Below are 23,468 nucleotides of genomic sequence, written 5' to 3'. Positions count from 1 at the left end.
TATTTTCATTTTGGATGATCTGTCCATTGGTGAAAGTGGGGTGTTAAAGTCCCCTACTATGATTGTGTTACTGTCGATTTCCCCTTTTATGGCTGTTAGTATTTGCTTTATGCATTGAGGTGCTCCTTTGTTGGGTGCATAAATATTTACAATTGTTATATCTTCTTCTTGGATCGATCCCTTGATCATTATGTAGTGTCCTTCTTTGTCTCTTCTAATAGTCTTTATTTTAAAGTCTATTTTGTCTGATACAAGAATTGCTACTCCGGCTTTCTTTTGATTTCCATTTGCATAGAATATCTTTTTCCATCCCCTCACTTTCAGTCTGTATGTGTCCCTAGGTCTGAAGTGGGTCTCTTGTAGACAGCATATATATGGGTCTTGTTTTTGTATCCATTCAGCCAGTCTGTGTCTTTTGGTGGGAGCATTTAATGCATTTACATTTAAGGTAATTATCGATATGTATGTTCCTATTCCCATTTTCTAAATTGTTTTGGGTTCGTTATTGTAGGTCTTTTCCTTCTCTTGTGTTTCTTGCCTAGAGAAGTTCCTTTAGCATTTGTTGTAAAGCTGGTTTGGTGGTGCTGAACTCTCTCAGCTTTTGCTTGTCTGTAAAGGTTTTAATTTCTCCATCAAATCTGAATGAGATCCTTGCTGGGTAGAGTAATCTTGGTTGCAGGTTTTTCTCCTTCATCACTTTAAATATGTCCTGCCAGTCCCTTCTGGCTTACAGAGTTTCTGCTGAAAGATCAGCTGTTAACCTTATGGGGATTCCCTTATGAGTTATTTGTTGTTTTTCCCTTGCAGCTTTTAATATGTTTTCTTTGTATTTAATTTTTAACAGTTTGATTAATATGTGTCTTGGCATGTTTCTCCTTGGATTTATCCTGTATGGGACTCTCTGTGCTTCCTGGACTTGATTAACTATTTCCTTTTCCATATTAGGGAAGTTTTCAACTATAATCTCTTCAAATATTTTCTCAGTCCCTTTCTTTTTCTCTTCTTCTTCTGGGACCCCTATAATTTGAATGTTGGTGTGTTTAAGGTTGTCCCAGAGGTCTCTTGAGACTGTCCTCAGTTCTAATTCTTTTTTCTTTATTCTGCTCTGTGGTAGTTATTTCCACTATTTTATCTTCCAGGTCACTTATGCTTTCTTCTGCCTCAGTTATTCTGCTATTGATCCCTTCTAGAGAATTTTTAATTTCATTTATTGTGTTGTTCATCATTGTTTGTTTGCTCTTTAGTTCTTCTAGGTCCTTGTTAAATGTTTCTTGTATTTTTTCTATTCTATTTCCAAGATTTTGGATCATCTTTACTGTCATTATTCTGAATTCTTTTTCAGGTAGACTGCCTATTTCCTCTTCATTTGTTTGGTCTGGTGGGTTTTTATCTTGCTCCTTCATCTGCTGTGTGTTTTTTTGTCTTCTCATTTTGCTTATCTTACTGTGTTTGGGGTCTCCTTTTCACAGGCTGCAGGTTCGTAGTTCCTGTTGTTTTTAGTGTCTGTCCCAAGTGGCTAAGGTTGGTTCAGTGGGTTGTGTAGGCTTCCTGGTGGAGGGGACTAGTGCCTGTGTTCTGGTGGATGAGGCTGGATGTTGTCTTTCTGGTGGGCAGGACCACGTCTGGTTTTGTGTTTTTGGGTGTCTGTGGCCTTATTATGATTTTAGGCAGCCTCTCTGCTAATGGGTGGGGTTGTGTTCCTGTCTTGCTAGTTGTTTGGCATAGGGTGTCCAGCACTGTAGCTTGCTGGTCGTTGAGTGAAGCTGGGTTTTGGCGTTGAGATGGAGATCTCTGGGAGATTTTCGCCGTTTGATACGACGTGGAGCTGGGAGGTCTCTTGTGGACCAGAGTCCTGAAGTTGGCTCTCCTACCTCAGAGGCACAGCACTGACTCCTGGCAGCAGCACCAAGAGCCTTTCATCCACACGGCTCAGAATAAAAGGGAGAAAAAATAGAAAGAAAGAGGATAAAATAAAATAAAGTTATTAAACTAAAAAATATTAAGAAAAAAAATTTTAAGTAAAAAACAAAAACAACAACAAAAAAATGGATGGATAGAATCCTAGCACAAATGGTGAAAGCAAAAGCTATACAGAGAAAATCTCACACAGAAGCATACACATACACACTCACAAAAAGAGGAAAAGGGGAAAAAATAATACATCTTTGCTCCCAAAGTCCATCTCCTCAATTTGTGATGATTCATTGTCTATTCAGGTATTCCACAGATGCAGGGCACATCAGGTTGATTGTGGAGATTTAATCCGCTGCTCCTGAGGCTGCTAGGAGAAATTTCCCTTTCTCTTGTTTGTTCGCACAGCTCCAGGGGTTCAGCTTTGGATTTGGCCCCGCCTCTGCGTGTAGGTTGCCTGAGGGCGTTTGTTCTTCGCTCACACAGGACAGGGTTAAAGGAGCAGCTGCTTTGGGGGCTCTGGCTCACTCAGGCCAGGAGGAGGGAGGGGTGCGGATGTGGGGTGAGCCTGCGGTGGCAGAGGCCAGCGTGATGTTGCACCAGCCTGAGGCGCACCGTGCCTTCTCCCAGGGAAGTTGTCCCTGGATCCCGGGACCCTGGCAGTGGCGGGCTGCACAGGCTCCCCGGAGCGCAGGTGTGGAGAGTGACCTGTGCTCGCACACGGGCTTCTTGGTGGCGGCAGCAGCAGCTTTAGCGTCTCGTGCCCGTCTCTGGGGTCCATGCTTTTAGCCGCGGCTCGCGCCCGTCTCTGGAGCTCCTTTAAGCAGCGCTCTGAATCCCCTCTCCTGGCGCACCAGGAAACAAAGAGGGAAGAAAAAGTCTCTTGCCCCTTCGGCATCTCCAGACCTTTTCCCGGACTCCCTCCCGGCTAGCTGTGGCGCACTAGCCCCCTTCGGGCTGTGTTCACGCAGCCAACCCCAGTCCTCTCCCTGGGATCTGACCTCCGAAGCCCGAGCCTCAGCTCCCAGCCCCCGCCCACCCCGGCGGGTGAGCAGACAAGCCTCTTGCACTGGTGAGTGCTGGTCAGCACTGATCCTGTGTGCGGGAATCTCTCTGCTTTGCCCTCCGCACCCATGTTGCTGCGCTCTCCTCCATGGCACCGACGCTTCCCCCCCTCCACTGCCCGCAGTCTCCGCCCCCGGAGGGGCTCCTAGTGTGTGGAAACCTTTCTTCCTTCACAGCTCCCTCCCACTGGTGCAGATCCTATCCCTATTCTTTTGTCTCTTTTTTCATTTTTCTTTTGCCCTACCTGGGGAGTTTCTTACCTTTTGGGAGGTCTGAGGTCTTCTGCCAGCGTTAAGTAGGTGTTCTGTAGGAGTTGTTCCACATGTAGATGTATTTCTGATGTATCTGTGGGGAGGAAGGTAATCTCTGTGTCTTACTGTTCCGCCATCTTGAAGCTCCCTTTTGGCTTATTTCTTTACAGTGTTTTCTTTTTCCCTTTTAATGTTTATTATTAACTTGGTTAAGACCGTACTGTATGGGGTTTTGTAGGCCACTTTCTCACTGATAATTATATCACTGACATTTTTGTGTTATTAAATAATCTGCATAAATACAAGTTGAACATATAAAAAAATCTCAAGTCACAAAAACTGTTCTCATTTTATTAAGAGATTTAGAAAATGGAACATGCTATTTATTCTTGGGCTGTGGCCAAGAGGAGTAATTGCTTCCACATTCTCTATACATGAAAACCATCCACTCTGAGGTGCAGCTGTAGCCATGCTCTATACATCTGTTATGCTTTTCGTTTTCTGGTCTGATAAGCTTGTTCATCTCCCCCATGCTGCTTTCAGCAGTTGCCGTGACACCAGGTGACAGCTGGATTTGGTGATTTCTTGTCTTATTGCTTAAGGCAGCAACGCTCCATTCAGCAGCGGCTTAGTTGCTGCTCCTTTGCACATGTGAGGCCTGCCAGAGCCCAGCTTCCGGGCTGGTGAGAGCTCCTTCATTCACCAAGTGATTATTGATCATCCCTTGACCTCTGTCCTGGGGGTGTAAAGGTGACGACCCAGTCCTGCCCCATGCAGCTCGCAGTGTAGGCATTTGTTTGCAAGTGAACAGAGTACAGAGTGCCGTGATTGACCCTCAGAGGGCGGCTAACTCAGTTGGCCCAGGGAGTCTGAGCAAGGCTCCACAGAGGAGATTGTGCTTGAGCTGAGATCTTCAGCCGATGAGCCACTGACTTACAACTACTTTTATACGGCCTCTCTTGTTTTCTTTCTTTCTTCTTGACAATCAGAGCTACCCTGGATCAATTTTAGCATAGATGTAACCCGGGTGAGCTTGGTGTAAGGTATGCTGGTGTCTGGCCTGCTTGGTGTGGTCAGAGGCTCCCAGGGGGAAGAGGGAGGTGGTTGTGGCGCAGGAGATGCATCCACATAGCCAGTGGCCCGGGAGGATGGCGGATCCCCTGGGGGAGGGTGGAGCATCGGGGGGAGGGGAGTGACAAGATCTGATCATGTCAGGCCCCAGACAAAGAGGCTGGCTTCCAGCTGATTGGGGGGAGGGGGAGACCCGAATCCTGTGTGGGACCACCAGTCGGGGCATGGAGGTGCTGTGTCGTGAGAGATCCACAGGCACCCACAGCATGTCCTTCAGATCAAGCAGTTCTCTGGTTCCTGGCAGTACCCTGTGGGGTGCAGCTTGGAAGCCCAGCAGGGAAGGCGAGGCATGCAATCCCAGTTGCAGCAGAGCGGCTGCATTTGGAGCACCCTCTGCAGGCAGTAAGTGCTTACCATTATCTCTGTCAGCACTGGCCTAGGGCCTGGCCTCTTCTGGATCCTGCTGTTGGGATCAGTGGAACTTTAGGAAGGACGGAGGGGTGGGGTGTGGCATGTCACAGAACCCCCAGCCACATAAAAAGTACTGGGAATAATATGTGTCTTTTCCTAAAGAACTCGGAGTGGTGTGCAGGTGTTGCGAGCCTCCTAGCCGTGTTGTTCCGGTGTAGCTGTTTGAATGGTGGGGAGGAAGGACCTGGAAAATGCTAGTGTCTGAGCAGACTTGTGTGCAGCCTTTTTTTTTTTTTTAAATTAATTTTTATTGGAGTATAGTTGCTTTACAATGTTGTGTTAGTTTCTGCTCTACAGCAAAGTGAATCAGATATATATATACATATGTCCCCTCCTTTTTGGATTTCCTTCCCATTTAGGTCACCACAGAGCACTGACTAGAATTCCCTGTGCTATACAGTAGGTTCTCATTGGTTATCTATTTTATGCATAGTAGTGTATATGTGTCAATCCCCTCGTCCCAATTCATCCCACCCCCCCTTCCCCGCTGTTACCCATATGTCCTCTACGTCTGTGCCTCTATTTCTGCTTTGCAGATGAGTTCATCTGTATCGTTTTTCTAGATTCCACATATAAGCGATACTATACAACATTTGTTTTTCTCTTTCTGACTTACTTCACTCTGTATGACAGTCTCTAGGTCTAGCCACGTCTCTGCAAATGGCACAGTTTTGTTCCTTTTTATGGCTGAGTAATATTTATGTGCAGCCTTTAAGAATGTAGTCTTTTGATTCTGTAAATGAACATTTGTTAAAATTATTTTTTTCCTAGATAATCCCCTATGTTGGGACCATTTCTGAGCAGCTGGAGCCTGGAACTTTGATTGTACTACGTGGGCATGTTCCTAGTGACTCAGACAGGTAAAGTCATTCTGTTAGATGAGAAGAGAACAAGAATAAACTCGTTGTGATTGTGGGACAACAAAAAATCATGAGGGAGAGACCATTTGGATACTCGGAGGCCTGATTTTGCTTTCATAGCAGCCCCGGCCAAGGTGCTGAGGAAATTGGAATGAAAAACTGAAATACAGGTTATTTGGACTTTTTGTTGCTGTAAGTCTGATTGTAGTATAAAGAATTAGAGATACGGTTAATGAAGGGAACTGTGGTCAGATGACAGGGACACAGTCTAGTTACAGTGTAACATTCCCACACCATCTCTTAAGGCCTGTTCTGGGTGGTTTTATCTAATGCTTGCTTTGGGTAGAGTCTGGACGAGGCTGTATCAGCTAGAGTTGGGCTCGGCTCTGTGTGGTGGATGCCTGAACAACAGTGGTTTAAATAAGATGTGAACGTGACATCTAAAGGGGACAGTCTGGAGGGCTGAGGGCGCACGCCAGCAAGCTGTTGGAGGAGTGGGCCTCTTCACGCACTCACCCTGCCATGCCAGGGTGAGGTCCTCTTTCTCGTGGTTCCTGGAAGCTAGGACTCTGGTCCTCACGTTGTGTTTGGGTAGCTGCCTGGGACTGTGTGCTATTTGGGGGGAAGGGGTGGGGGGTGGACAGAAGGCAGATGCCAACTGACTTTAGAGACCGTTTCCAGGAATCTTCCTTGCACACTTCACTTCTACCCCATCGGCAGAGCTTGGGGCACCTGGGCGAACGCACCTGCGGGGAGACTGGGCAATGTGGGTGCTTGTGGTGGACCGCCACCAAAAGCATGTGAGTGAACAGAAGATCCGTCAGCTGTCACTCGGCCTGGGTTTCTGCGCTGCCGGGCCTGCGAGGCTGCCTTCCTCCCTGAGTCCTCACGCAGCCTGTGTTTCCTCCCCTCCTCAGGTTCCAGGTGGACTTACAGTGTGGCAGCAGCGTGAAACCTCGAGCGGACGTGGCCTTTCATTTCAATCCACGGTTCAGAAGGGCCAACTGCATTGTTTGCAACACTCTGAAAAATGAGAAGTGGGGCTGGGAAGAGATCACCTATGACATGCCTTTCAATAAAGAAAAATCTTTTGAGATCGTGATCATGGTGCTGAAAGACAAATTCCAGGCAGGTTTTGGAGAACAGTGGTTAGATCCTCATTCATGAGAATAAGCACGAGGAAAGCTTTTCACATGAGTGAACTCACCCTTGCGTGTCCTAAATCCAGAGGAAGAGTTTGCCTTTATCATGTTCCTCTAGAGGAGGGCCCGGCGGGGACCTTGCTGTGAGGCGGGCACAGCCAGCATCCCTGCCGGGGTCGCCATGCTGGCAGAGGGCGAGGCCAGCGCAGCGGGATTTTGTTAGATCGTTGCTCCTCGCAGGGCTGAGCTTCCTTCTGACCTGGCACAGCCTTACACTCAGGATGGGAAAGTAAACCCCAGGCAGCAGGACCCGCAGGGTGGGAGAGTCTGAACTGACAGATGGGATCCTGGCGTGGGAGTCGGGGTTTGTAAAGTTGCATCCTGCCGCAGCCTAGTCCCGTAGGATCTTGAGATTCTAGACCCAGAGGAGCTCATAGCAACCCCGCTGCGTGTCGTCAGTGCTCCCGCTGCTTCCTCGGGTGTGTGTGGTCCTGGAGGCGCCTCCACCTCCTGGCCCACGAGCCTGTGGAGGACTTGACGGCTCAGGTGGAGACTCCCCACCCGAGGTGCAGACCCCTCTGACCCTCAGAGCCTGCTCCCACCAGCACTTCTCCCCTAAACCTCCTCTCTCCCCTCATCCCTCCTCTGGCCATTGGAGTACTTGGGTCTGGATCGTTCTTTTTAATGCTTGTCCGTGCTCTTGAGCTTTGGTTTTTTTCCTGTGTTTCTTTTGCCCGCCAATGGGATTTTCAGCTCCTTGAGATCAGAGACTGTACTGTGTTCGGCGTGTCTTCCCGACACTCCTACAAGTACTGACATCTGGCGGGAGAGGGAGGCGCCCTGTGCACTGGTACCCGCTAAAATGCATTTATTAACTGTTTTATTCGTGGGGGGGACCTGTCTTCTGTGTTTGTCCAGGTGGCTGTCAATGGAAAACATACCCTGATCTACGCCCACAGGATCAGCCTAGAGAAGATCGACACCCTGGGCATTTATGGCAAAGTTATCATTCACTCCGTGGGTTTCAGCTTCAGCTCGGTCAGTCCCCTTCCATGGGGGGCGGCAGGGGGTCTTTGGTGATGTTTTCTTGAAAACTGTGTAAATATGTCCCTCGTTAGTGTGTTAATTTCTTGGAAGTAAATCTTTCAGACTAGTAGGATGCTAATCATTGACCAGGGCTTGCTTGTCTGTAGGATCTCAAATCTAGCATGGTTCCAACAAAAACCCAAACAGTAACAACAAAACAAACAGCCTTTACAGCTGGAGAGCGGCCGTTTCCCTGATGCAGGAGCGTAGTGGAGCAGTTCGCTAGGATTGTTTCCTAGAAGCGGGACGTCAAAGGGTACCTGCATTTTAAGTTAGGATTGAAATTGCTAACGTGCCCTCCAAAGAGAGTAAAACAAAGTAGTCTCAAGATCTGTATTCATTTGCTCACATTCTTCTTCTTCTTTTTTTTTTTTTTTTTTTTTTGCGGTACGCGGCCCTCTCACTGCTGTGACCTCTCCTGTTGCGGAGCACAGGCTCCGGACGTGCAGGCTCAGCAGCCATGGCTCACGGGCCCAGCCGCTCTGCGGCACGTGGGATCTTCCCGGACTGGGGCACGAACCCGTGTCCCCTGCATCGGCAGGCAGACTCTCAACCACTGCGCCACCAGGGAGGCCCCTGCTCACATTCTTCTTGACATTAGTTCTGATTTTAACATTTGCCAGCTTGACAGAGGGGAGAAGGTTGCTAATGTTCATGCATTTTTGGATAATTTTCTGTCATATTTTCATGTTTAATACCATTTATAATTTTTGTTGATATGTCAAGCAGGTTATATTTAGAATTCTGATGGATGGTAAATATTAATCTGAACTTTTCTTCAGGATTTAAGAAGTAGCCAAGCATCTACTCTGGAATGGACAAAGATAAGTGAAGAAAATGTAAATATTAAATCTCTTAATCAACCACCAGTTTAAAAATGTTTTTTTAGTTGCCATGTAAATTAGGTGGCAGGCAGGCTGAGTTTTAAAAAAACTATGTTTTTAATATGAAAACTTATATTTTTAGTAATTAACAGGCTGGAAGTAATCGTTCGAAAATTGAGGCATATACTTCAGGGTGCCAGGTGCTATAAGTTTTGCTGTTTAGACTCTCAGTGGATCTGACCACTACCCACCAATCTTCTGTACAAAGAACTCTCTGAACTGCTGAATAGGCCTATCCAGAGGTGTTTATAAATAGTGAGCACAGCCAGTGCATGGGCAAACGAACTTCCACATGTATCTTCTCCCCCTGTGGAAACAACTGCAGTTCAGACATTTTTTGCTGTTATTAGTGTGGAGAAAGTGAGGCCTTACTGATCTCAGCACGTTCCTAGACAGACTAGAATCTCAGCATTTGGGGAGCACCCTGGCAAGAACAAGGAAAATGTGTTTGAAGCCCACATGTGGCCTTCGGGAAAGGCTCAGCTTGTGGCGGAGGCTATAGGATTCAGATGAACAGGACAGTCAGTCTGTTCCCAGCCTGAGTGGCACTCTGCAGCTCCAAAGCACTTGGTCAGGAAGCACTGGCCACCTGCATGTCCCCCCACAGGAGTGGAGCAGGCACTACCGGCCCAGGCTCTGGGTGGTACAGCCAGTAAGATCCAACTGCTCATGTTATAAAACGTATTTCTTCCCTGTCAATCATCTGTATTTTGTCTTTCTCTTCCAATAGGTACAGAAGTCTGGCATGTCACAGTTTGTAAGTATTTTTGCTATAACCTGTGGAACCTTTTATAAGATTGCCCAGGAAATGAATAGTTGAAGACTTGGAAGACAGGTTCATTCATTCCATACCTTATTGCAGAACTGTTTCCCTACAGCCTAGTAATAGAGGAGACATTTCTAAAATCGTCCCCAGAACTGTCTACACCAAGAGCAAAGGTTCGCCAGCCAATCACACTTTGACTTGCTCCAAAATACTACCTACCGACTGTTTGTCAAAGGTTTGAAGAGCCAAAATTTTCTTAATTCTGTCTAACAAGTATTTAATGTTAGTTAGCTGATATGCGTAACTGCTACCCTCAGTACAAGCCCAAAGCAGCCACTCTGTGTTTGCACTGGTGTCCTGGACGGCTATCAGTCAACCGGACATCAGGTCCCTGAGCCGTTAGTGTGTTTCTGTAGCTCCCCCTACCTCAGCTGCTTCCCCTCCGGGCTGAAGGCAGTGCACGCTTCAGGCCAGCCGAGGTGACTTTCTCAGAGGGCATTTCACTCAGGCAGAGGATGTCAGGTCCCTCCCCACATCCATTCATTTCATTGTCTGAAAAATGGAGTGTTTGCTGTGAGCCAGGGACCCACCTGGGACCAAGGCAGACTTGGTCTGTCCCTTCATGGGGTTCATGGCCTTTAAACATTTCCCAGTGTCTTCTGGCAGTTTTCCCTCAAGATCCCTTTTTGCAGGCTTCCTGATGCTAACTGGGATTTCTTTGCAGACTCTGCCATTCGTAGCGAGGTTGAACTCCTCAATGGGCCCTGGACGGACTGTTGTCATAAAAGGAGAAGTAAATACAAACGCCAAAGGGTCAGTATCAGTAAGTGGCCGTAATAACGCGGCTGCTGCTGCGTGTCTCTTACAGCTGTAACCCTGTCAACAATCTCGTGAGGTGTAAGTCGGGCTAATGTCATAAGCTTCATTTGAAAAGTGAGACTGTTAAAGCCAGATGAAGTTAGACTGCTGACAACTAGCAGCTGGCGGCACCTCGGCTTTTTGTGGCCAGACAGGAGGGTGGCATTTTTGTCCACGAGGCCCACCCTTGTAGAACTGCAGGGCAGCTCTGTGAGAGCAGATCACTTTTATTAGGGCTTGTTCCCCTTGCCATGGGTCTTATAAGATTCCTGCTTTTAGAACCTTTTCCAGAGGTGTTCAGAGTTCTGAAAGCTTGAAATGAGAGCTATTTCCTAGCAAGTAGTACACTTTGAAGAACAGGGCATTGTAAATGCTGAGACTTCCTGCTTGGAAGGACCCTGTTCTTGCAGCAGACGTGATCCTTTGGGTCGCTTGCTCTAACCGTTTAATTTCTTCCTGTAGCCTTAAATGTGGATTTTAAAGCTTTTCATATTTTTATTTTGCAAATAACATACTTATACCAACGGTGTGCTGACTCGGAATTTTAAATTTCACCTTCATCGGCATTCTGGGTCCTTGTGTGTACATGTTTTGTGTAATCATTCTGATTGTTAAAATTGCAGAAACTCGACTCCTGTCTTCTACTTGGCTAATAGTGTTTTAAAATTCTCTCAAAAGCTTTGCTGTTGATCTACTATCAGGAAAATCCAGGGATATTGCTCTCCACCTGAACCCACGCCTGAATGTTAAAGCATTTGTAAGAAATTCTTTTCTTCAGGAGTCCTGGGGAGAAGAAGAGAGAAATATTACCTGTTTCCCTTTTAGTCCTGGGATGTACTTTGAGGTGAGATGATTATCTTTTTTGAAAATGGGACAGGAAAAAGAATCCTGCGGGCAGGGGTAAGATGCAAGATAAATGGTCCATTTAAATTGAGTCCAACTTAATATGTGGAGGTTGTGTGTGGTTTTTGTTTATTTGGAGATTGTATTTTGAATGCCGTCTTTTATAACGCAAATAATCAGCATAAATGGCCAAGCCAGTCGAGTGCCACGTTATTTGCATTGGAATTATCTGACATGTTTTCATAATGACAATTTCTGTGTAACCCCATATTAGTTAATAGGAATTTGAACAGGAACCTTGTCTCAGGGCGGGAGTAGCACGTTTAATCCTAAGTGAACGTGAGGACGTAGGAGCCATGAGACTGCCGGCACTATCCGTCGTCTCGGTGACACACAGCTTAGGTGGCAGTACTCTGTTCCAGGCGGTCCTGTTTGTATATATTCAAAGAAAGACATTTAGACTACCGGGACTTGAAGGCATGTAGTCCTGAGCCCCCAAAGGTGCGAATGTTCTAACACAGCCTCTCCCCAGATGTGCTTCCGGGGAGTCTCGCCACGTGGTGCTGCAGGGTTGGCTGGGTGCCCTCACCAGCTTACGTGGCTCACTGCTCACGTGGTCATTCAGGGTCACTGATTTCGGTCGTGGCTTCTCCAGCATTTTAAACTGTCACATGCTCTGGACGGTTGGAGCTCGCAAGACTCCTCAGAGTTGTTAGAAGTGTGAACATCAGGCTGAACAGAAGGTGGTGATTTGGCATTAATATTTATCCGTAAGTTCCTGTCTAATGCAGTGCCCTGGTTTGGGGAGTGATAGACAGGAGCGAGCTCATCACAGGTTCCCTGGAAGTGGTGGGTACTCGTTTGGAATTCAGAAGGAGGTGGGGGTGTGAAGGTAATCTGGGTTTTACAGATTTCGGGGATGATACGGACAAGTCGCTGGAGGTCGGAAGGGCGGCACAGGGGTTGCTGACTAGGCGGCAGTCAGGGTGTGAAGGGTGACGTGGGTTCACTGGAGGGAGAGGTGGCTGCTCCGGCAGGAAGCTGATCCTTGTGGTTGGTGACTGGAAACTCGTGACCTGTTTTCTGGCCTATTTGAGCCCCAAGTTTGCGACTACTGTATCAAAATAAAAGAGGAAAATAACACATTCTCTTAAATAATCTTTTCCTTTTGTTAGTTTTCTACTTCAGCAAGAGTAGTTGTCCTCGTGTGGGATCACTGTTGTCAGTTTTTTTGTAGTGATAGCTTTAAACTCCTGCCTTTTTAATAGGCTTTCATTGAGATTCTCAGATCCTTCCATTAAAGCCATTGCTTTGCTTTTAAACAGTATCTTCTGTTCCGTGGCATTTCAGACTCACTTGTTAGTTCCAGCTGGAATCATTTAAAAACTATCTTTCGGTTTTGTAATGTCATCTGTGAGCTCTTTATCAAATTAATGTTCTTAGGAGCTGTTCAGGTGGTTGAGGGATCTTGGTGTTCCATGTTTGCATGTATGTACTTTGTTTTGCAACAGTGTGTCCACTAGGCTTCCTGCCATTTCTCTTCCATTTGTAACATAAGGTGCTGGCTCTGCACTTGCTCTGACTTAGTCTAGAGAACTCTTTTCCCACTGCATCCGTCTAATGCCAGTTTGTTTTCCCTTCTGAGCATAAGGCTGTGTGTTTTGTGTTCTCTTGAGATTTTGTTAAATGTCCATCACCAAAGGTCCCTTCCACCTGGTTGAAACTGGGATTTCCACCATTGTTGTGGGCATATAATCCCCAGTTATGGCTATTTTCCCCAGTTCTCTGTATAGCCCTGCGCCTTCATCTGTGTCAGTTATTGCTGTTATCCATGGAATTTCCCCCTCTTCCTAATCTCCCCCAGCAGCCATTTCCACTAGTCCTAGCAAAAGAAAAAAAGACACTCCGTTGGCTGCTTTGCAGATCCAGATTTTGTGCCTCAGTCTGGCCTCCGGGGATGGAGGCGGGGAGTGCCGGGGAGAGCACAGTGTGGGTTCACCCAACTGGCCTCTGCAGTGTGGGTGGGAAACGAATGGTAGTCAGTGGCCAGACTGGCACGGGGAACATGGTAGCAGAAGTAAGAGGTTTAGGTGTACGAGCAATTTAAAAGGATCGCAGTTAACGCTGAAGGGCTAACACCAGTGAGGACTCTGAACTGAATCTCTTCCAAAACTCAGAGGTTCATAGAACACTGAGCTTTGAAGAGCTTTGGAGAAACAGACAAGAGGTGCTGAGCTAGGATGCGAATCAGGGTCACCAAGCAGCTCTGCAATCCCTGGCAAGTGACCTAAACTTCTGAGATTTCATATTGTCCGAGTTGCCCAAGACCCTAGAGTTTGAGGCAGCAAAGTGAGGATCCAAGCCCCTTGGTACCAGCCTGTGACTGGGAACCAGCTCTTCTGTGAACGAGTGTCACGGTCAGCCACTTTCTCCTTCCCAAGTGTCGGCGAGGAGGGCGGCTTGCCACTTCCCCAGGAGCACAGGGCAGGAGAGGGCGCGTGCTGAGGACAGGAAGCCAGCAGGCCCTGGGGACAGTGTGAGGGTCCAGGCACATGAGAGCCACTTCCTGGAGTGGGACAAGGCAGAAAGTGCCACTACAGATACACGTTAGTCAGATCCTGGAAACTGCAGCAGGGAGTCGGCGCTGGCAGGCTGGGAGAGGAAACCAAATGGTTTACTTGACACGCCTGTTCGTGTGCGGGAAACAAACTCTTAAGCCCAGGGGCACCACTAATGTTGTGTATACTTTCCTTCCAGATGATAATTTATTGTGATGTTAGAGAATTCAAGGTTGCAGTAAACGGTGTACACAGCCTGGAGTACAGACACAGATTTAAAGACCTGAGTCATATCGACACGCTGGAAATCGATGGCGATATCCACTTACTGGAAGTAAGGAGCTGGTAGCTGACAGGTGTGCTACAAAAACTGAAATACAGGTGACTTCTGTAACACTGGCCTTGTTAAAATGCATCTTACTCTCATGATACAGTTTATATATATTGTTAAAATGAGCTGTAAGTCCTACTGGGTGTCCTCAGTCCATGTCACGCAGTGAGACTTTGTCAAGCAAAAAGTGAGGACATTTGAGGCAACAGCAGCTTATAGCCATTATTATAACAGGCCTTTCTGCTCTCTCTCCTGTACCCTGGCCGCCTCTTTTTTAAACCTACTTCACATTCAACAAGTGTTTATTAAGAGCCTGCTGTAACACAGTAGCCACCCTGCATGGAGCGCTTGTCTTTTGCCAGCACTGTGCTGGGAGCTGGGAGGGCACAGTGAGGCACGTACGTTCCCTGTTCTGTTCAGCTCAGAACCTTCCGTGCTTTGCCACTGTGCCGTTGTTTCTCCTCCACGCACTACATAAACTCACCAGGCACTTAAAAGAATTATTCTGTTAGATCACCTGAGGACACTATAGGCGACACCACTCTTCCTGCAGTGCTGCCTTTCATACCCAGTGTTTGATCGTATCCTGTAATTGAGAGGATTGATGTTGACCTACATCTGGCAGTTTTCTTTAGCATAATATTTGTATCTTCTAGCTGTAAGCATTACCAAATAATTATCATTATGAGATCGGAACACAGCACAAGATAGAGGCAAAAAACAAAGCAAAACGAACAAAACCAAATGGTACTGAAATTAACTTGATGTCAATCTCCAGGCCACTGATCTTCTGTACCAGTAAATGGTTATTTTAGAATATTGGAATTTAGGGTGAGTCAGAGGTCTCCTCTGAAAGTTTAAGGTAGACGAGAGATGGATTCAATTTGTAAAATGTTTGTGGGCAACAAAGCAATGTCAAGATTAGACTTAATGATTGATTATAGAACAGGCCCTATCAGAAAGTAAAATACACCAGCAGAGACCAGTGAAGTAGAGAGAGGCCGTGTGTGCCTGTTGCTTGTCTGCACGCAGACCAGCACTGCCTCTCCTCTTCTAAGACGACCCCGTCATCGTTAGTGACTGAGATCAAAACGCTGTTCTCCCTTCAGTGATTAAAATCAAACCTGTATCAGCAAGTTAAACTGTTGTTGCATTTCTGTATTTTTTTCTGTTATTCTTTGAAGAGAGTTGGCAGAAGTTCTTTGTAGAATTCTTACAGGTCAGATCTTGTCACAGGGAATTTCAGAGCCTTGGGAGTGGGGAGGTAAAAAGCTAGATCAGTCAGATCATTTTATATTAAATCGCTGGGCTGAATTCTGCCAGGATTTGGGAATATTTTCATAACAGCTTTTGGTTAGGTATTATTTGTATCCCTATAGTGGAAAAAATACTGTTACCAGTCTTACTTTTAAAAAGTACTCAGTGTAGCACTTAATTCTTTTCCACCTTGTCATATTAATTTATTATGCCCAGTCTTGCCAAGCTAAAACAAACAAAAAAACACTGGTGGAGGAGAGGATGTTGGGAAAGCTGTAGAAGGCAAGAAGGGTCTAGTATCCCCCAAGGTTTTTTTTTTCCTCCAGAAAAGAACATCAGAGGGCCTGGCAGATGGTGGAAACGGTGGACCACTTAGGAAAAAAGAAAAGCCCACTTACCTTGTTTCCTGTAAGTCTTAAACATAGTTCATTTTCATTTTATGTGGATGATACTAAGAAGGCTGACTATTTCTTTGATAGAATAAATATAAAATCTTAAGATTTTTTTGGAAAAGAAGCCATTAGCATTTATTAATGAATCCTGTTGAGATGTTTCATAAAGAGAAATATGTGTTCCTAGCAAACTCCGTCTCCAGACTGCAAATCAGCCTTTGCTTGTCACGATTCCACACTAAGTTTCTGTATTAAATTAGATCAAGGGCTTTCAGACTTGATTTGAACACCTATGGAACAGTGCTTAGAGGCCTTACATTTTATAAAGGCATAAATAAATAAAATGCCTTAAACAAAATAAAGGCAGATTTGTTTACTTTTATTTGCACCCTCACTTTGCAGCTTCACCATGACATTGTATAGAGATTAGAGAACTTCAAAGCTTTGAAAAAAAATCTGTTGTTTACTTTTTTCCTCATAAAAGTAATCCTTGGTTAACCACCGATAGAAATGTGAGCATTTCTAACCCTGAAGGGGCTCCCTCTTACCACCTGGTGTTTCTGAGCCCTCGTTATTTGTGGGAGCAGTGAGGTGTGGCTGTTTTATAAACAGCCTACTGCTTCCACCCCCTGTCCCCCAAAAGACTGAAGGATAAAGGAGAGACGATCATATTCCAGAGCAGAAAATGCATCCCACAACTACTCCCCTCCATGAGCACACGCAAAAATTAAGACTGAAGTGTCACCTACCCAAAATGAAAAGTAAAAGTCCAAATGGCTTTACAGTTGAAAGCATTCTTGTTGGGTGCTGAATAACTCTCATTTTCTTGAAGTAAAGAGCTGCTTTGAGTGAAATCTCTGACAGCGATGCTACGTACAAAAGACAGTCCTTTACCAGGAAAGTTAAGGCTTTACAGTCTAAATGGGGGTTAGCTTTGGGTGCTAAAATTAATCATGTATGTAATGGTAATAACATCACTCAGAAAAGACCATCATCCACGGTCTTAATTAAACAAACAGCAGTCTGTATAAAAATACCATGTATCATTTACTCTTTTTCTATATTCTGTACAACTGGCAGGAGAGGCTTATGTGGTAGCACAAACCAGGTGGGAATTTTGTAAAGAAGTCCAAGTAGGTGTTAGCGGCACCAAAAGTAATATGGTCCTAAACACCCAAGATAAAAATATGAGAAGTCAGTCTGACCTCTGAACAGCATGAAATACCAGAGATCAGGGCTTTAGAAGTAGCTCTGGAGCGGCTCTCCCAGGATCGTTTCCAGCCGCTGAACAGTCTTCTGGCACTGATGCTCCACCTCTTCACATTCATCTAAAAACAAAATCAAAATCAAAATGAGTCAGTCTTCCTGCCTCAGTTCTCAGAGCCTGGTTCCTCACATCTCGCATTCGCTGGCCGTCAGTCAGAAGAGAGAAATGAAGCACAGTCCTGAGGCGGAAGCCATCCTGGAAACCCCTCCTCTGCCTTCCTCCTTCCTGCCTTCATTCCCTTCTTTCGGTCTAGGACTGGGGAAGCAGAATAAGACAGACCCCAAAAGAGTGGTGCACAAACGAAAATTCCAGATGCCTAGCGATGCCACTCTTAGTAGTTCACACAGCCCCTCTCCAGGAGGGAGGAAACAAAGGTGCAGGCACCTGGCTTTGGATCAGCAGTGAATCGCTAACGTGAAGGCATCTGTCTACTCGCCTCCACCACCCCGCTAATAAGCTGCACTGTTATTTCTTGGGCTGCGTGGTGGCACAGTGCTCGTTCTGCCGTCGGTCCAGAACTGCGCAAACCTGGACTTAAACCCCAGTTCCACCTGTCACACATTTTTATCAGCTAGATTACTTAATCTCTTAAAGCCTCTAGTTTTTTCCTTTATAAAAGGGGGATAACGGCATATGCCTTGTGAGGATTAACGACATCATCCACGTAGAGCACAGAGTAAGTGCTGGTCATTAACAGGCAGCCACCCCATTGCAGCCTTAGTGGCACTGGATGTTTTGGTATAATAACCCTATATCTGTGGACCAAAACATTCAATCACAGACATGCGTGAGGTTAAAGAAAAACAGTATCATAGTCTGCACCGTCAGCAAAAAAACACAAAAGTAAAGATAGTGAGATTATGCTATAAACAAATCTCAAATGACAATGAGGCAGCCCGTGCATCCCACTCAAACCAGGAGCTCAGCCTCTGCACAGAGGGCTGGAGACACGAGCTCATCACAGGCTATCCAAATGTGCATTCTCATTGGGCACATTCCCACAGAAGTTCACTCTAATTATTTCTTAATAGTTTGGGAATTACCTTCCATCAATTCAGCTAAGAAAGGAATGGATTCTGGTAACAAGACGATATAATTCTCTCTTAGTTTTTCAGCCAGTGCCAGCACCGTAATCAGAGCAGCAAATCGAACCTGAAAGGGATAAAAAAGGTGAAGAATAATTAAAAAAAAAAACAAAAAACTAGTATTCTTGTATTACTTTATGATCTAACTTGAGATCAGCTCCGAATTTTAAACTGTTAGCCTCACGTGAGTTTATTTCACTTTCTGGCCAACTTTCATCTTGGAATACCAGTTTGTTTAACAATTCGGGATCCATCTATAATATGGGCAACCTTATATATCAGTGCTTTTCAATCTGTGTTCTAGAATTACAAGCCTTTCATGTGAATGTCTTTTTATAACATTTTTCTTAAAACAAACCAGTAAAAATGCCACCTGCAAATTCAAGTGTGTCATCAAATGTGACTGCACTGGAGCCGCCAGCTGGCCTGGCCGCTGGTGATGCTGACCTGGCAGGACCGCGTCCCCGGCCACTGCAGGCAGGACTCCCGTCCTCAGGACCCTGACTGGGGTCACAGTGTGGTTGTGTGAGGGGCCAGGCGCCGGCTCTGGCCACACCCTCACCTCAGCCTGACTAAAAAACACACTCATTGTGTCATAAATGTCCTAGTTTTGGAACTTAAAAGATTGGAGTGTTGCTCACGACTTGTCCCTGACAAGGAATGCAACCAGTTGTTTGTTTTTTTAGTGATTCACTTTGAAACAAAAGCTATGTTAGTCTTCCTTCTGGTTTTGGGTAATTCTGGTAAAGAATATTTGGATAGAGAGCAAAGTGAGTTGTTGAAAAAACGTTTGTTACTGCCTATGTTCAATCAGGATTTTCTTGATATTGTACTATCAAAACAACATATTACAAAACAACAAATTTAATGCTGCAACTTTGTTAAGATCCTACAATTTAAAATTTGGGGGTTCCCATCCATACATCTGTGAAGAAGAATTAGCATAATAAGAAGAAAAATACATTTTGTTAATTACATTTTACTTCCAAGACCTTTCAAGCCAATGTAGAAAAAGAAAACTTTGGGCACTGTGATCCTTTCATGTGTAAGAAGGAAACTGAACTAGAAAAAATTAAAGTAATAAAAACATTAATCTGAAAAATAATAAGTAAATAAAATAAAATTTGGGGGTTCATCGAAACAGCCTCATTGTTTTCATTACTTCCTAATAAATGCTGTGAATTTCAACTAATAAATTTATTAACAAAATTCTGCTTCAGTCTGTTTTATCCCCTGAGGTTCTAGTGTGATAATTAGCTTGAGGAATGGCGATTCATTGCTAGAACAGTTTGAAAACTTCCAAACTTCCGCTCATTCCCCCCCCCCCCCACGTTAATGGGCATCAACCGCTAGCCCTTACCGTGCGTTACTCCACCAAGTCCTATGCCTGAGATCGATACACAACAGGGACTCTGCTCTAACTCAAAGGAATGTTCTGTAGACAAAGCATGCTGTCTCTGGGAGCACACTGACATTTAAATGGTGCTTAAGAAACATGAGGAATTCAAGTCTTTTCAATATTTAAAAGTGTAAAGTATTTTAGTGCTCGTGCCTAGCACACCATGGGGGTGGGGGAGGACTGCCATTATTTGTAAATGGCCTGTAAGAGAAAACCAAGTTTCCCAGGCTCAACCTTCTGCCTGACACAGCCAAACCCTGGTGCTAGAAGACACGCAGCAGTGCAGACCGGTGAGGCCCCAGGGAGAGCGCACAGCATCCCTGCTGGCCCTGCGGCTCCTAACCTTGGGTGAGGAGTCCCTCATCTTCAGCAGGATCTGGTAGTTCAGTGGTTTCCAAAGCGAGTCGTCTGCCATGGCCACTGCGAATTGTGCAAGGCACGGGATCAGGTGCTTCGTCACCCGTTCCTGGAACGTCTCTTCTCCTCCAAGCCTGTTTTCCAGCTGTTAACAGTGAGACAAGGACTGAGCAACGGGTCTCACTGCTGTTTGAGAAAATACTCAATGTATATAGTACTTTACTACCCTTCCTGGTATCAGCAGGCTCAAAAACCAAGGTGCTGTTTAGTCTCAAAAACCAGGTACTATTTGCGCTCAAGAGAAAGAGAGCAAATTTACTACCTTATAAGAACTCAAATGGAATCACAGCCCTTAGCATCATCCCTTTCCCCCTGCAGAACCTCTGAGAGGAGGGCAGCCAGACCCTGACGCATTCTCAATGAACCCAGTTTTTAAGAATTAAAAACTTAATACACCTTACATCATATCTCTTATTTGAAAAAATTTAAAGTAAAACTCGGTAAATGCCACTACAAAGATAAGTTATTAATATATCCATGAAAAATGAGAAATCAATTTTGAAATAAAAATTTCATGAAAAGGAAAAAAAACACCAGCAAACTGTGGTTCTGGTTGATATAAACCCCGCAGGCATGTAACACTGATGGCTTCCTTATCTTTTAACAAAAGATGATTCCACTGGTTACCTGATCCACCAGGGGCATCATCAAGGCTTCTGCTCTCTCTCTACTTAGAAAATGCTGGGTGTCAAAGAGGAAGATTTTATATAAACAGTTCAGAATAAACTGCAGTAGCAAGCAGCACTTTTCAGGGTCACTTTCAGAGTCAAAAAACGCTTCATCTGTAGATAGGGGCGAGAAACAAATGGAAACAAAAATAACAAAAAACTGAATTTCACAATTTGATCTCCAGTGTTTAACTTCAAATCGCTATTAACAGATAACCAGAAGGTTATTTCTAAAATGATCTAGAAACCACAATCAGGATGAAGGCAGAGCACAAATTAAATGGACGGTCTCTCGGGGTAGTGATCTGTTCTTTCAGAGTTGTTAAGATTTTTGGTTATTAAGGGCTTCCCTGGAGGCGCAGCGGTTAAGAGTCCACCTGCCGATGCGGGGGACGCAGGTTCGTGCCCCGGTCTGGGAGGATCCCACATGCCGCGGAGCGGCTGGGCCCGTGAGCCATGGCCGCTGAGCCTGCGCGTCCGGAGCCTGTGCTCCGCAACGGGAGAGGCCACAACAGTGAGAGGCCCGCGTACCGCAAAAAAAAAAAAAGATTCTTGGTTATTAAGATTGCTTAGTTTGGCAAGTGGACTGCTTATTAGCATTAAAAAATAAACCAATCTTAATGTTTTAGAGTTACTTCCAATAACACAGGACTGCCCATTTATTCTTCCTCCCAAGTGAGTCAGTTAATAACATTAACTGCTAAAGGAAAAGTGCTACAACACTTCAGTGTCTGACAACTGACTATAAAGAATTCACCTTCCTTACACTTACTGCATCTCGCTAAGGTGCACAGAGCAAGGGCACCAGCTGACCTGGAGTCAGCTACCTACCTGTTTTGGAGATGTTCACCTGGTTCAAGGTGTCAGCGAAAGGCTTCACTAAGTGGCCAGCAAACAGGGTAAAAAGCCCTTTCAGTTTTTCAGCAATGCAATCTGCCAAGCTGTAAAATGTCAACAGTCTGTCCTTTGGGGCGTCCTCTGTTTTAGCCCAATCAAACAGCTAAAAGACAAAGTAGCATTAGTTTCTTCTTCAGATCTTATAACTGATACGTGAGTAAAAGGAGAAGTAGAGGAAAAGAGCTCACCTTGAAGAACAGGGGTCTGAATGTGACCTCAGAAAGTTTTACAACCATGGCCATGAGACAGTCAATGATGTAATTTTCCGTTTTTCCAATTTCCTCCAGATCATTCTGAAAACAGAAAAGCTGATTTGTTAGCCAGAGTAGTGACATCTAGCCCTAACTTTGACAAGTACAACAGATCTGAGTCAGGTGAGAAGTTTAGGACGGGGGGTCGGGGGCGGGGAACACGCCTACCTCAGAGTGCTGGGCGCGGAAGTCCAGGGCCTCCAGGAAGAACGTGGTGAGCTGGGGCTGGTGGGAGGCGAGCTCCTCCTTCCTCATCACCCCGATGTGCTCGCACAAGATGCTCATAAATGGGCCCATGAGATTCTGAAAACACAGTCAAGAGACATGCCAACTGTTAATATTCCTCTAGTTCATTAATGCATTTATAATGGAATTAAACCACCATATTCTTTTTTAAGTGAAAATCTAAACATTTCAGTACCACATCTCCCTCCTCCAAAGTCTAATAATACCCAGTACGGTCTAACCTTCCAATTCTTCTCAATCTGCTTGTATGTCTTGTTGATGGCTGGCAGTAAGACTCGGGGTGACAGCGTGGTAGCCAGGGTCTTTTTAAGGGACATGAGATGGACATTAGCCTGGGAGGCAGGAGCTATTTCACTAGTGACTTTCTCCAAGTGAATCACCTGTAGGAATATAACAACAACGATCAAGGCCACCACGGGTCCTCGCCGGGAGCATCTGTCTACACACTTACAGAAAGTCCTGGTAAGGATGGAAAAGCCAGTCCAAACGCTGGTGACTGGGAAAGCTCAGTGCACTCAGCATCAACACAGGATTCCTTTTAATGCCAACCCCGAATGTTAAAATAAAATAAATAAAAATAAATATTTATTTGTAGTATTTAATATAAATTAAATAGATAAAAATGGACAGATGCCTCTTTCGAAGAGGGAGTCAGGGATGCAGGCAGATGATGGAAGGCAGGACACAGAGCTCTCAGAACGACCATCTTAGTGAACAGGAATCCGGGGCCCGTGAGGTGAGACAGTCACGTTCTCCTTTGCTGAAGAATCTAGAAAGCTCCTCAGATGCAGAGGTCCCTTTCTATAAGAAGTCTACCTTCAAGGCCTGGCTGGAGAGTATGTGAATTGGTTAAGTCATCTGCATCACGGCACTTAAGGCTCCTAACCTCATAAACGGCCAGGGGTCAATGCAACAGCATGGGGCGGGGCGGGAGGCCACTCTCGGGCATTTGCATTCAGTTGGAAATGCCATTAGCCCGCCATCGCCTTAGGGTGGTGAAGAACTAAGTGGGCATGCCTGTTTCTACAAGAAGCTCTACCAGACCAAGGCCAAGGAGCTCACGGGGGGGGGGGGGGGGGGGGGGGAAGCAATGAAATACATCCTGCAAAGTCAAAAAAGAGAAGAGCCTCATGACAGAGTGACACCCATACCAACGTCACGACTAAACAGGAGGGATGATGGCAGTGAAAAAAGGGACACATTCACTAAAAACAAGCACCTCTTCTCAGAAATAAGAATCTTCCTGCCAAACGAAAGACATCAAGCACAAATAAAACGATCAAATCTGTAAGCTTTCCCCTTCCTCCCCGTGGTCACCAGCTCACCTGCAGCAAGACATCTTCCAGGTAGGGGCTGATGAAGTGCGGCAGGGTCCCAGCCACCTTCTGCAGGGCCACCAGGGCGCTGAGCAGGTAGACCTCGCCCGAGGCCAGGTCGCGGGCGCGCCTCATGGTTGTCAGTAATGGCGGCATCAGGCTGGAAAGAAAGGGCA

The 23,468-nt window shown here is 45.7% G+C and overlaps 2 protein-coding genes across 9 annotated transcripts in view; one reads left to right on the top strand and one right to left on the bottom strand.

Annotated features, from left to right (window-relative positions):
- Positions 1-16,108, top strand: part of LGALS8 (galectin 8) — a 31,478-nt gene extending 15,370 nt beyond the window's left edge. For 6 of the 7 annotated variants that reach the window (XM_067711007.1, XM_067711008.1, XM_067711009.1 and 3 more), the window contains exons 3-11: positions 5,541-5,629; positions 6,547-6,757; positions 7,690-7,809; positions 8,640-8,696; positions 9,472-9,498; positions 9,620-9,742; positions 10,232-10,320; positions 11,044-11,209; positions 13,966-16,108. In XM_067711007.1, the coding sequence (XP_067567108.1) occupies positions 5,541-5,629; positions 6,547-6,757; positions 7,690-7,809; positions 8,640-8,696; positions 9,472-9,498; positions 9,620-9,742; positions 10,232-10,320; positions 11,044-11,209; positions 13,966-14,115 (1,032 nt within the window). In that variant the 3' untranslated portion in view covers positions 14,116-16,108. The remainder of the gene's footprint in view (positions 1-5,540; positions 5,630-6,546; positions 6,758-7,689; positions 7,810-8,639; positions 8,697-9,471; positions 9,499-9,619; positions 9,743-10,231; positions 10,321-11,043; positions 11,210-13,965) is intronic. The other variant, XM_067711012.1, reaches the window with a different exon arrangement.
- A 666-nt stretch (positions 16,109-16,774) lies between these two features.
- HEATR1 (HEAT repeat containing 1) overlaps positions 16,775-23,468 on the bottom strand; it is a 47,791-nt gene continuing 41,097 nt past the window's right edge. For both annotated transcript variants that reach the window (XM_067711004.1, XM_067711005.1), the window contains exons 37-45: positions 23,302-23,452; positions 22,198-22,356; positions 21,899-22,033; positions 21,668-21,772; positions 21,414-21,582; positions 20,542-20,696; positions 19,841-19,999; positions 18,057-18,165; positions 16,775-17,074 (exon numbers count right to left, since the gene is read on the bottom strand). In XM_067711004.1, the coding sequence (XP_067567105.1) occupies positions 16,986-17,074; positions 18,057-18,165; positions 19,841-19,999; positions 20,542-20,696; positions 21,414-21,582; positions 21,668-21,772; positions 21,899-22,033; positions 22,198-22,356; positions 23,302-23,452 (1,231 nt within the window). In that variant the 3' untranslated portion in view covers positions 16,775-16,985. The remainder of the gene's footprint in view (positions 17,075-18,056; positions 18,166-19,840; positions 20,000-20,541; positions 20,697-21,413; positions 21,583-21,667; positions 21,773-21,898; positions 22,034-22,197; positions 22,357-23,301; positions 23,453-23,468) is intronic.

The sequence above is a fragment of the Pseudorca crassidens genome, chromosome 16 (assembly GCF_039906515.1).
Source record: "Pseudorca crassidens isolate mPseCra1 chromosome 16, mPseCra1.hap1, whole genome shotgun sequence".
NCBI lineage: Eukaryota > Metazoa > Chordata > Mammalia > Artiodactyla > Delphinidae > Pseudorca > Pseudorca crassidens.
The sequence above is the reverse complement of the archived record's forward strand: the minus strand, read 5'-3'. Positions and strand labels throughout refer to the sequence as shown.